The sequence below is a fragment of the Erpetoichthys calabaricus genome, chromosome 12 (assembly GCF_900747795.2).
Source record: "Erpetoichthys calabaricus chromosome 12, fErpCal1.3, whole genome shotgun sequence".
Classification (NCBI taxonomy): domain Eukaryota; kingdom Metazoa; phylum Chordata; class Cladistia; order Polypteriformes; family Polypteridae; genus Erpetoichthys; species Erpetoichthys calabaricus.
Genome location: NC_041405.2, coordinates 92,320,128 through 92,331,558, shown reverse-complemented (window position 1 = coordinate 92,331,558; position 11,431 = coordinate 92,320,128). Strand labels below are relative to the sequence as shown.

At 39.0% G+C, this 11,431-nt stretch overlaps 1 protein-coding gene across 1 annotated transcript in view; it reads right to left on the bottom strand.

Annotated features, from left to right (window-relative positions):
* Positions 1–4,186: 4,186 nt before the first annotated feature.
* The window catches only part of sash3 (SAM and SH3 domain containing 3), a 64,000-nt gene continuing 56,755 nt past the window's right edge, over positions 4,187–11,431 (bottom strand). Inside the window, exons 6-8 of the mRNA XM_028815886.2 lie at positions 11,132–11,338; positions 10,488–10,638; positions 4,187–7,640 (exon numbers count right to left, since the gene is read on the bottom strand). Of these exons, the coding sequence (XP_028671719.1) occupies positions 7,471–7,640; positions 10,488–10,638; positions 11,132–11,338 (528 nt within the window). The 3' untranslated portion in view covers positions 4,187–7,470. The remainder of the gene's footprint in view (positions 7,641–10,487; positions 10,639–11,131; positions 11,339–11,431) is intronic.

The window sequence follows — 11,431 nt, the reverse complement described above, 5'->3', positions numbered from 1 at the left end:
AGCGGGAATGTGCGTACGCACAGAAAAATCCAGATGCAAGAATCTGTGCGTACACAAACTTTCATGTTCTTCCACTACATAAATCCCGATCAGCGTGAAAAGTAACGCACGTGCACGTGCCTTCTGTCCCGCCCCAACTCCTCCCAGAATTATGCTGCTTTGAATATGCAAATCGATATAAATAGCCTTCTGTGAAAAGACAATGGGAAAAGCACGGGGGAAAATATAAGAGTTTCAGCGAATACCAAGTGGAGGCAAAGGAAAAACATACTATTTGTTGGTTTAAACAGTGGAATAATCAACAAAAGAAAGTTGATCGAGTGACATAGTGTCGGAGAAACTCAAAAGCTCAAGTTCACAAAGTCGCACAGTGCCCGAAATAAAAAAGAAGTTGTCACATATCAAAGTCGGTGTAAAAAAGCGACTCGTAGCGGACCGTCTGAGTGTCATATGAAAGCTTATTAGGTTTCAGAGAAAAAAGCACGAAATGTCATCTTTATTCTCGAAATTTCCACTTCAATCACATAGTTTATTTTGTCATTAAAGTAGAACATCATAAACTTCATCTTAAAATCGTTTATTTTACTAGTTTCTCAAATCCCATCGTAACTAAAGTAGGACGTTAAATGCTTTGTTCTGTGTTTGATCTTCTATGTGCTCTATGTGTGTGAATCACTACGTGCTTCCGTTCTTTCTCTTTCTCCGAAAGGACACAGAATCCATTACATTCGTGATATTATAGCTCTCTGAATAATTAAAATACTGAGATGTATACGTGATATCTTTTTCATGATGATAGGAATGAAAGCATGTTATTAAACATGGGAACACGGTGGCGCAGTGTTTGTTCATATCTCACGCAAGAGGCTTGCTGCGCCATGTGCGACCTTCGATGAAATAATTTATTACAGAAGTACTGTCTCTTTCAAACGTACTAACCTCCAATTCCTGTCCTTACTTTTCTTTCTCCAAATACCCAATCACCACACAATCAGCTCTGTAATAGATGTTAAGCCATCTGTAAGCTTAGAACGCAGATTCTTCAAAACTTTTAAGGAACATTGAAGTATCTTCGTAGTACATGTTTAATTATTCTATCCGTCTATCCTTCTAGTGTCGCGTCAGCGCCAGCAATAATACAGTGCAAGGCAGGAGTTATCCGTGAACTAGCTAGCGCTGCGGCACCGTGTCCTCACATGTTTAATTATTAACAATACTGATTATTTAAATGAAGTTAAAGTTTTATCTGTATACTATAAGCAACATATTTTGCTGCATTTCATCTTAAAAATGATATCGTCATCATACGTGCTTTATAAAGTGGCGCAGGTTGTGCAATATTATAATTGTAGTGCAAGTTTACAGTGGCGTAATTGTACTTATAAGTACAAACAGTTCTACAAGGAGCACTTGATTGAGTGCGTTTATAGTTCTTGGGATGAAACTGTTTCTGAAACGCGAGGTCCGTACAGGAAAGACTTTGACGCGTTTTGCCGTGGCTGAGGTAGTGTGTGCTTGAAACTGTATACTGATAATTCTCTTTCCGATCAGCTGCTGCTGTGATTCCCCATTCAGATACAGTGATATAAATACTCCGAGTGGTGCAGTGAGAGTAATCTAGAAAAAGATGATCCACTGTGGCAACCCTTAATGGGAGCAGCTGAAAGAAGAAGAAGATGCAGTGAGAGTAACAACGCTAAAGCAGTTATGGTATTTGGAATACTATGGCTACTCCCTGGACAATTATATTGCTGCAGGTTAATTAAAATCAGATGCATTACACTAATAAACAATATGCAGTTAATTTCAGTGTATTTATAAAGCCGCGTCAGGAATGTGGGTCTAAGAAAGAAAGGGTAACCACACAGGAACAGTAGCACTGCTTTGACGCTGGGAGCCGCCAGTCTGCAAAACCGAGTGGAGAAACTGCGTACACCAGGGTATGAGGTACCGTGGAAATGTGCGTGGCTTTACGCCAAGTTTAGGTTTTATACATCGCGATTTGAGTGTGAAATGTTCGTATGCAACATTTCTGTGCGTACGCACTGTTTATACATGAGGCCCCAGGACTTGCTTTACCACCCCAATGTCTGCTGGTTAAGTTTGGGGAAAGTATGTCGACGAGTGTGGGAGCTCAAACAGGAGATTATCTAATTTTTGGAGCAACTTGAGAAAGCTGACGATTTTCCTGAGCTGAGTGACACAGATTGGCTTTGTGATTTAGCTTTTGCTATGGACATACTGACACACATGAATGAGCTGAACATGAAGCTACAAGGGAAAGACCAGTTTGTGCATGAAATGTACACAAACGTCAGAGCCTTCAAAGCCAAGCTAGCTTTATTCTCAAAGCAAATGTCAAACAATTAATTTGCTCAATTCCCCACACTGGCTACGCTGAAAGAGGCCCCCTTGACTTGTGAAAAAATACAGGAAATCACTGGACGATCTGCATGGAGAATTCTGGCGTCGGTTCTCTGATTTTGGACAAATTTACAAGTCACTTCAGCTGGTGTCATGTCCCTTCACACAGGACCCTGAAACGGCGCCACAGGAGTTGCTGTTGGAACTGATCGATCTCCAATGTGACACCGTCTTAAAGGAGAAGTTCAACTCTCTTAAACTGGATGAGTTTTATGCTTCATTTAGCGCAGCCAAATTTCCAAACATCCAGAAGATGGCACAGAGGATGCTGGTGTTGTTTTGCTCTACGTATGTGGGTGAACAGACATTTAGTGTGATGAACACCAACAAAGCACCTCAGATCTGTTCTGAGAATTGCCACAACAAAACCAACACCAGACTTCGATGCACTGGCAAAAAAGGGTGATCAACAACACTGTTCCCACTAAAAGTGAATGTAAATATTAACACTGTAATGCCTTTTTTATGTTTATGTTTGATATGTATGCATCTAGTGCTGGCCCGACCCATCTGTCAAATTTTAAAAGTCAATGTGGCTCCTGAGCCAAAAGGTTTGCCCACCCCTGCATTATATAGTGAGTGTAGTCATTGATATTATTGTCCACAGCAATCCGTTAAGTTTCCCAGTCCGTAATGTAGAAGCAATGACGAAAGACAATGCCTGAATGGTTTGCCCAACAGTGAACTGATCGAGTCAATGGCTACTCGCATTTCAGCCTCTGCCTATAGGCTGGCAGCAGCAGGACCGAGAAGTGATCTGATTTGCTGATGGCTGGTCAAGGGTGGGCTTTGTAGGAGTGTGTGTGGTGTAAACATGATCCAGGATATTATGGTTGTGTGTTGCAAAGTTTACGTGCTGGTGATATTTAAGCAAAACTTTCAGATTGTTGCCAGCCACGATATAAGCAGCCTGTGAGTATAATTGTTCCTGCCAATTCATAATACCGTAGTTCGTTCAGTACCCTTGTGATGTCTGCATGGTAGAGTGGGTGGGGTGTATAATCAGCGGGGCAAATACCGCTATGAACTCTCTAGGCAGATAATAAGGTCTGCATTTGATCATAAGGTGTTCAAGAGATTATCTGTATATTTGTACACCAACGTTTGTTGATCATTATGCACACACCACCTCCCTTGTGCTCCTCCGACTCCTGTGTTCTATCCTGGCGATTAATGGAGAAACCCTGGGGTACAATGCACGAGTCAGGGACTGAGGGATCCAGCCATGAATCTGTGAAGACAAAAACATTGTAACTCGTAATGTCCTGATGGAAACCCAGACTGGCTCTTAATTCATCCATTTTATTTTCCAATGATTGGACATTCGCTAGAAGAACACTGGGAAGTGGGAAACGGTGTTATCTATTTCTGTGCCTGACCAGGATTCCAGCTCTTCTCCCCCTTTTCCTCTGGCGGTGTTTCTGTCAAGGTAGCCTAGGTACAGTAAGACACCTCCATTCATAGAAAAGTCCACTGGTATAGTTCCAGATGACAAATTTTGTCAGATGTCTGAAAGTGTCTGTCTGTCATATGTAATCAATGTGTTACAAGTTACAAGAAAAGCGCAAAGTTGAGGAGGATGCCGAATGATGGATGGCATCCTCACTGGTGCCGTCTTCATCAGCAGATGCAAGATTTAAACCCAGGACTTGGGAAGCATGAGGTGGTAGTGCTATCCACCGTGCTGCATTAACACATTTTATCATGTGGCAGTTCATGCTAATGTAAAAAGAACATGGAACAAAATACTAATTCCACAAAAGTTCTTCGACAATTTTATTTTACAACTAAGACCTTTTCACTTTTTTGTACATTCAAAAACAACAAAAACATAAAAAAAAAATTCAACAAACTAGAAACAAGAGCAAACCAATAATCACGTCGATTTCTCTTCTAACAAAATAGGCAAAAATATACATTCAAAATAAACAATAATAAAAAGTAACTGCAGATACAGTATAATATTTGAAAAGACTTTGTACAGCAGACTAAATATACTGTACATAAATGCCATGATACTCATTCCAGTGGTTCATACAGTGAAGATACGCACTCTGAAGCAAACCTTACAGTCCCAGTGCCACCAGCTGTACTGTACTGCGGGCAGACGTGACAGCCTGACCAGGAGAATGGGTCTCTTTAATGGCTGTGTAGGTGGAGCTTGACCTAACAAGACTGAAGAGGCCAGATTTAGCCCAGTGGTTCCCAAATGTTTCTGGTGGTGACCCGGAATACAATCTTGTCCAAGTCTGGGGATCTGAGACACTAATATGAACACCACCAGTCATTATGATCGTGTGTTTGCTCAGCTGGTTTTACTGAATGAATTACTTTTTTGTTTTTCAAAGAGATTTTAACTGGACAGATTACATGCAAATGAGAATCTATTACACACAGATTTTTTCAGAGCCTATCATGGTCAGAGTTGATGATAAAATGACCCAAAGTAATGGTTACTATAATCTAAATTCATTTTCCCATAGTGAAGTACCGCAACATGTTACTCTTTACATTCTTGCAGTCACATTACAGTTACCGATTTAACTAGGATTTCTTACTTGTGTTACATAAGTTTCTAAGTAAATAATATTTTAACATCATTAATGTCTTGAAGGGCAGGCATTCCATTTAACACACAATGTTGGAAGAGACGAGTGTGGCTGTCTGGTCGATTTTTGCATTATTTTCATACAGACACATATTGAATTTTCTTATGCTTCCAGATCTGTATCAGAGATGTGTATTATGACATTACTTGGTAATTGATGTTACCTTATTAATAAACATTAAAGTATAAAATCACTTTTACAATGCATTGCAAGAATATAATTAAAATTCCTTTTCTTAAGGAAAACTTAGTTAAGACAATTGTTGCGTCTATCTGGGAACTTTACAGTTAAATGTGTGATATTAGCTACATTAGGCTTTTTTGTTCCTTGTGCTGTACAGTCTTTTGATAAAAGCATATGAGGAATTAGAAAACAATCTTTGATACTTAAATGAAAGTGCTTAAGTTTCTTGTGTCTTTTAAAATGTAGCACTTTATCCTGATATTCATTTTGAGTGTTTTTTTGGTCACATCTCTTCAATGCTCCCACGAAAATTGAGAAAACTGTGAACAAATAAGGTTGATTACCTTAATTGTTAATGAATGTAAGATAGCTAGATAATAACAAAATGTGACTTTCTTTTTCATCTTCACATGCCCTCTTGATACTGTAAAGACCAGTGAGATGGGAGACACAGCCATGGTTCTTGTGTAAAACAATTGACACTGCAGGCCACTGGCCCAGCCAGTCAGTATGTGCACTCATCTGCTGGGCTACTTACCATTTACCAACTCCCTGGGTGCAAGAGTTTGGTCAGTTAAATCAGTTTTATTTATTGTGAACTAAAGACCTCTGCTGCCTGGTCCATATGTTTGAAGTGGCACAGCTCCGATTTAGGTCATGAAGTTTATTTGTTGAACTGATGAACGCATGCTCACTATTATTATTATTTCCTCCCTACAAAAAGACTGAATAATTGATAAAAAAGACTACATAAATTGATAAAGAGGAAATAATGAGTCATCCTGGCACTTTCTAATTGGTGCATGCTGCATTTTTAGGGATCTACAGAGTACCATAATGTAATTGGTAATGCAGTTACTTTTACCAAGATGTAATAATGTAAAGTTATATTACAATTTGCGAGGATTAATCAGTGATTTGTAAAGGAGTACTGTCAGTGAGTAACTACTCCAACTCTGATCGTGATACCGCTTCATTTTTTGTGCAACCTTTACTTAAAGTCTGAAAATAAAATTTCTTACATACTGCATGAAAAATTCTTTTTATAGTTTCACATTCTTGAATGAATCAGAATACAAAAGAAATGCTGGCAAAAGAATATAATAATAAAAATAAATTCCAATGATAAAACTCATTAGAAACGTTACGAATGAATAAAAATGAAACCATTTAAATGAAAAACATCTAATGAATAAAAATCATGTGATCAATAAACAAGCCCAAAGCTCTAAAATGACCATACTAATATTGAATATAGATAAGAGTGCTACTTAACAGCAGGCATGTGTATTGGACATGAATGGACTCTGACATTAAGTGGACTGTATAAATGGATGATCTATTATTCACAGCTATTCTAATTTCATTAAGATCTTAAAAATTCTATCAGTGCACAAATTGCCTTACAACTCCAGAATATTTTACCCACGACACAACCCTCAGGAGTATCCTCACAAGCACAGGTCTGGGAACCATTGGTTTAACCACTGAAACATGAAGCTGGACTGGTTTGTACCTTTATTTTTTGAGATAAGGTTTCAGCTCCTGTATAGTTTGTAATACAATGTCTACGAATATAAAAGCAGCCTTAGCTGTGCCTGTGCTCACTTCACTCTGTCACCTGTTCTACATGCTCATTCATTCCACTGAAACTAATTTTAATAATTCAAAGGCACAACAGTCCTTCAACTCATCATGTGCTTTTGTTGCAAGTTTGATCAAGTCTTCTGCCCTTTTACTTTTAACTAAAAAAGCAAAGGTGGTTGGAACCAGAAAGGGGTTTTTGAACTCCCATTTTTTTATTACTATTTATTACTCTTTAGACTTGCCATTATCCTTCTTCATGGTTGGCATTCAGTGTCATCATGTTGTGCCCTTTAAATTCTTATTATATTTTTCAGGAAAAATAAGCCTTTTTGTAATATTATTTACAATAAGTTATTTTCAAAGTGAATATGTGGATTTCTTGAAGTAAAATGTAGGTCTTTTGCTGTTAAAGATCCATTCTGGGCCGTTTCTTTTAGAAGTGTTTGCCAGATAGTTTAGATGCCAAGTAAGTCTTTTTAATCCAAGGCTCATGGTGAGGTATATCATAAACCAGTACATACCATTTTTTTCTCTTTTCTCAATTGTATTTTAAATCAAATAAAAAGATGATAATTAAACCTCTGGGATTCATTTGGACTGTCTCTCCATTTCCACTTCATCTGTTTTTTGTTGGAGGGACGGTTTCTTTGGCTTCTTCGTTCTACCTTCAGGAAGCGTCGTCCACCTCCAGTTCCTGCAGCTGCTCAGTTATGCCACCGAGTCCGTTCTCCAGATTCTCAGAGCTTTCAAAGCAGCCTGAGTCACGAGGGATGTCTGCTTTCTGCTCAGAGTCCTGGGAGTCATTTTCCTCACCCGCCTCATCACTTTCACTTTCACCTACAAAAATATATATTTTTTTCCTTAGATGAAATTTCCCAAAACAACATTATCTATTTTTTTCTTTCTTAAGTAAACAAACTGTGTACAGCCATTTTTCTACTTTATGGATGTGTATGTATGTATGTACTCAATGAACAAATCAAATTCATGTTAATCATGAAAAGTGATGAGCACAGAATCATGGACATAGTGTGAAGGTAAGCATCAAACAAAAGTAATTACTTAATAGAACTACTGGAAGTAAGAACCAAGATTGACCACTATACTGTATTTCCATTGAGGACTGTATCTACCTGTAGTCCCTCTGCTCAGTACACATTGCCACTGGTGATCTAACAATTTGCCCTGCAGTTTCTGTTTTTCACCTTCCTTTAAATATTTTTATACAGGTTAAATCCTGTTATAGCAAATACTGAAATAACACAATTTTTCAGAATAATGAATACTTTTTGTGAGCCTGGACAAATATTCACTCAACATCATGTTCAACACATTTCATTTTAATGAAATGTAAATTTCAGTATAACAAACGTTTTTTCAACTGAAGATAATAATGAGCTGCAAAAAATATTTTAAGGCCATGCCCGCACTTTTCGCCAAGTCTCAAGAACTCTGTCTGTTAGACCAAAAGAAAGTAACAGTCTTTTGCGAACTTTTCAGTCTCTGGCAGTCTTGGCAAGAGTGTAGGTGGGACATCATACAGGTATAACTGGATTCTGTGCTCTCCTCAGCGTCTGCATGGTTAGTTGTGTCATCTGCGGATACTGTACTTGTCTGTATTCATACCTGTATTACTATATAAAAAGTTACAACCAGGGCGGCACGGTGGCGCAGTGGGTAGCGCTGCTGCCTCGCAGTTGGGAGACCTGAGCTGGGTTCGCTTCCCGGGTCCTGCCTGTGTGGAGTTTGCATGTTCTCCCCGTGTCTGCGTGGGTTTCCTCCGGGTGCTCCGGTTTCCTCCCACAGTCCAAAGACATGCAGGTTAGGTGGATTGGCGATTCTAAATTGGCCCTAGTGTGTGCTTAGTGTGTGGGTGTGTTTGTGTGTGTCCTGCGGTAGGTTGGCACCCTGCCCAGGATTGGTTCCTGCCTTGTGCCCTGTGTTGGCTGGGATTGGCTCCAGCAGACCCCCGTGACCCTGTGTTCGGATTCAGCGGGTTGGAAAATGGATGGATGGATGGAAGTTACAACCAATGTCTCATTCTCAAATAAAATAAATTGCAGGTGTTTTATTACTGTATAGAGAAGGCAGGCACAGTCTCAAGACTTCATTCAAAATAGGAGCCGTGACATGGGCAATCATCCTGCTTTAACTCCCATCTTCAGATTAGAATAACACCAGTGGCTTGGAATCACTGTTGTGGTAGAGCAGGAGCATGGAAGGAAGAACAGGTCAAAGCCTGGTGTTAAATGTTCTAAACATCATGTGACATGCATGTTGCCCATGGTTAACTGTTTACCAGATGCAGCAGAGCAGCTGCTGCCATTACAGATGGCGAATCACTGGCAACCTTGGTCACAACAGTATACGTATTTTCCCCATATTTGTTATAATGAAATTTCTGTTAAAACAAATTTTTTTATGGCCACGTGAATTTTGATTACAATGGAATTTCACTTGTATATAATCAGTCCTTTTTATTGTTGAGTATCTGTTTGTACATCATGTACATAATGAGTGTGCACCAAATAACTTTCCATAATTCTGTGCTTCATTCTGACATCAGTAAAAGTTGGTGACTATTAACCACTAACATAAACAGGCAAATGTGTCCCTAAAAACTCACCTCTCTAGAGAAAATATGAAAGTTATAGACCACTTTTCATATCTCAGCAACAATGTGTCCCAAAAGGCAAACATCGCAGAGCAGGTTCAAAACTATATTAGGTCTGTCAGCACCTCTATCAGGGAACTGTTCTGGTGGGTCTTTGCAAACAATTAATTCAGTTAGAAAAGCAAGCCAAACATCTACAACGCTATTTACATCACTATTCTCCTGTAGAATAGTGACCTCCGGGTTACCTTCTGTCATCATCTTAATACTTCCAGGAGATTTTGTGAATGAAACCTAAATCATTTTTTTTATATCACTTGAGATGATCACTGCACCAATTCTAATGTCCTCTTCCAAGGCAAAAAAAGAGCCAGCATTTAGGCCATGATAGTGCAGAACCAACTCTGCTGGAATGCTTGAATCCCAGCTTTGTGGATAAATCCAAAGTAAATGGGAGGTTCCGTGAAACAGTGAAAGTCTCCCTTACAAAAGCTGGATCGACATCACTAGCTGGGACTCGTTCTATGGAACTTTCTACTATGGCACTGCATTACCCATAAAACCAGTGCTCATTCTGAGACTGACTAGGTTTTTGATGAAGCAGACAAAAGACGGTGTTAAAGGCATACTATGGGGAATCACTCCCATGTACCACTCACTAGCAACACGGTCTCAAGATTTGTGCTTTGATGAATGGGCTCCTGAGCCATTTATGGACACACTGAAAGCTGTGACAGGTGTCAGATCTTGTTTCTTTTATAAAAGAAATATCAGAGGACGCATAATGACTATGGGATTTTCATAGTCCGAGGTTAAAGTGTCTTGTCCTTTTTACAGGCAGAGCCTGAACACTTGGAAACCATGATGATCTGGCTGACAATCAAAGTATATGATAGTATCAAACAGAATCATTTTCCAAATGAATATGTTACCTCAGATAACATCAAACAACACAAGAACAGCCTGTGGAAACAATAAGCTTGCAGTTGGAGCACATCCTGGATGAGTCACCAGTTCAGAACTCAATAAAATCTTTAAATATAGCCATTTAAAGTCTATGAAATACATACTGTCATATTCCAGGAGATGCTCAGCTGCTGTCAGCAATTTAGACCGGTGTTCTGGATCTGTGATATTGAGCTCATTCAGATGGGACTCTCTCAGCTCTTTAAAATCTTCCAGACTCTCAAAGCCATGCATTGAAAAAAGGGGGATAACCTCCTGTAACATGCAAAAGTTGACAATGTCACACGAATGGCTGAAAAATAAAAACTAGATCTCATCAGAGGATGGTTAAGATTTGATGTGTACATTTTTCATTCAAAGTCGGACAGTAAAACAAAAGGCTTCTTTTTGAAAGATGTTCAATAAGACTTTCGTTTAACAAGTATTTGCTGCATATAAAGACTAAAACTGAACACTAAATTGCATGTTTCATTTCTGTTGTCTTTTTAAAATGCTTCAACCTTAAAAAAAAAGCCAACATAAATAGATCAGGCACAGTCTTTCCATTATACATATGGTATATTTATATAGCACCTTGGTATAGTCAACACCACTCTCAAGATGTTTACACAACTACACTACATTTGGTAACATTTTTTAACATCTAGTGCATATTGGGTTGGATTATGAATAATGAAATAGTGGCCTTGTGGTTTATAGTCCATCTCCTCATAAACTAGACCACACTGCCTAGTAATAATGACATTACCGTCAGATCGATATTCTCAAGGACCTCCTCCAACGTTTTTGGCTTAAGCTTCTTGTTTTTGCTGCGGCATCTCTTTCGCCTAGGAGGGGTGGATTCCTCCGGCAAAATGTCAACATAAATAAACTTGAAAGATCCGACTTTGTTGTTCAGCATGCCAGTCCAGGTTCCAACCGGGGGCTTCTCAATTATCTTAATTATGTCTCCTTTCTGTATAAGGGGAAGAACAGAGGCAGGCGTGTTATCATAAAGGCATCACAGATTAGAGATACATCTGCCATAAACATCATTCAAGATAGCATA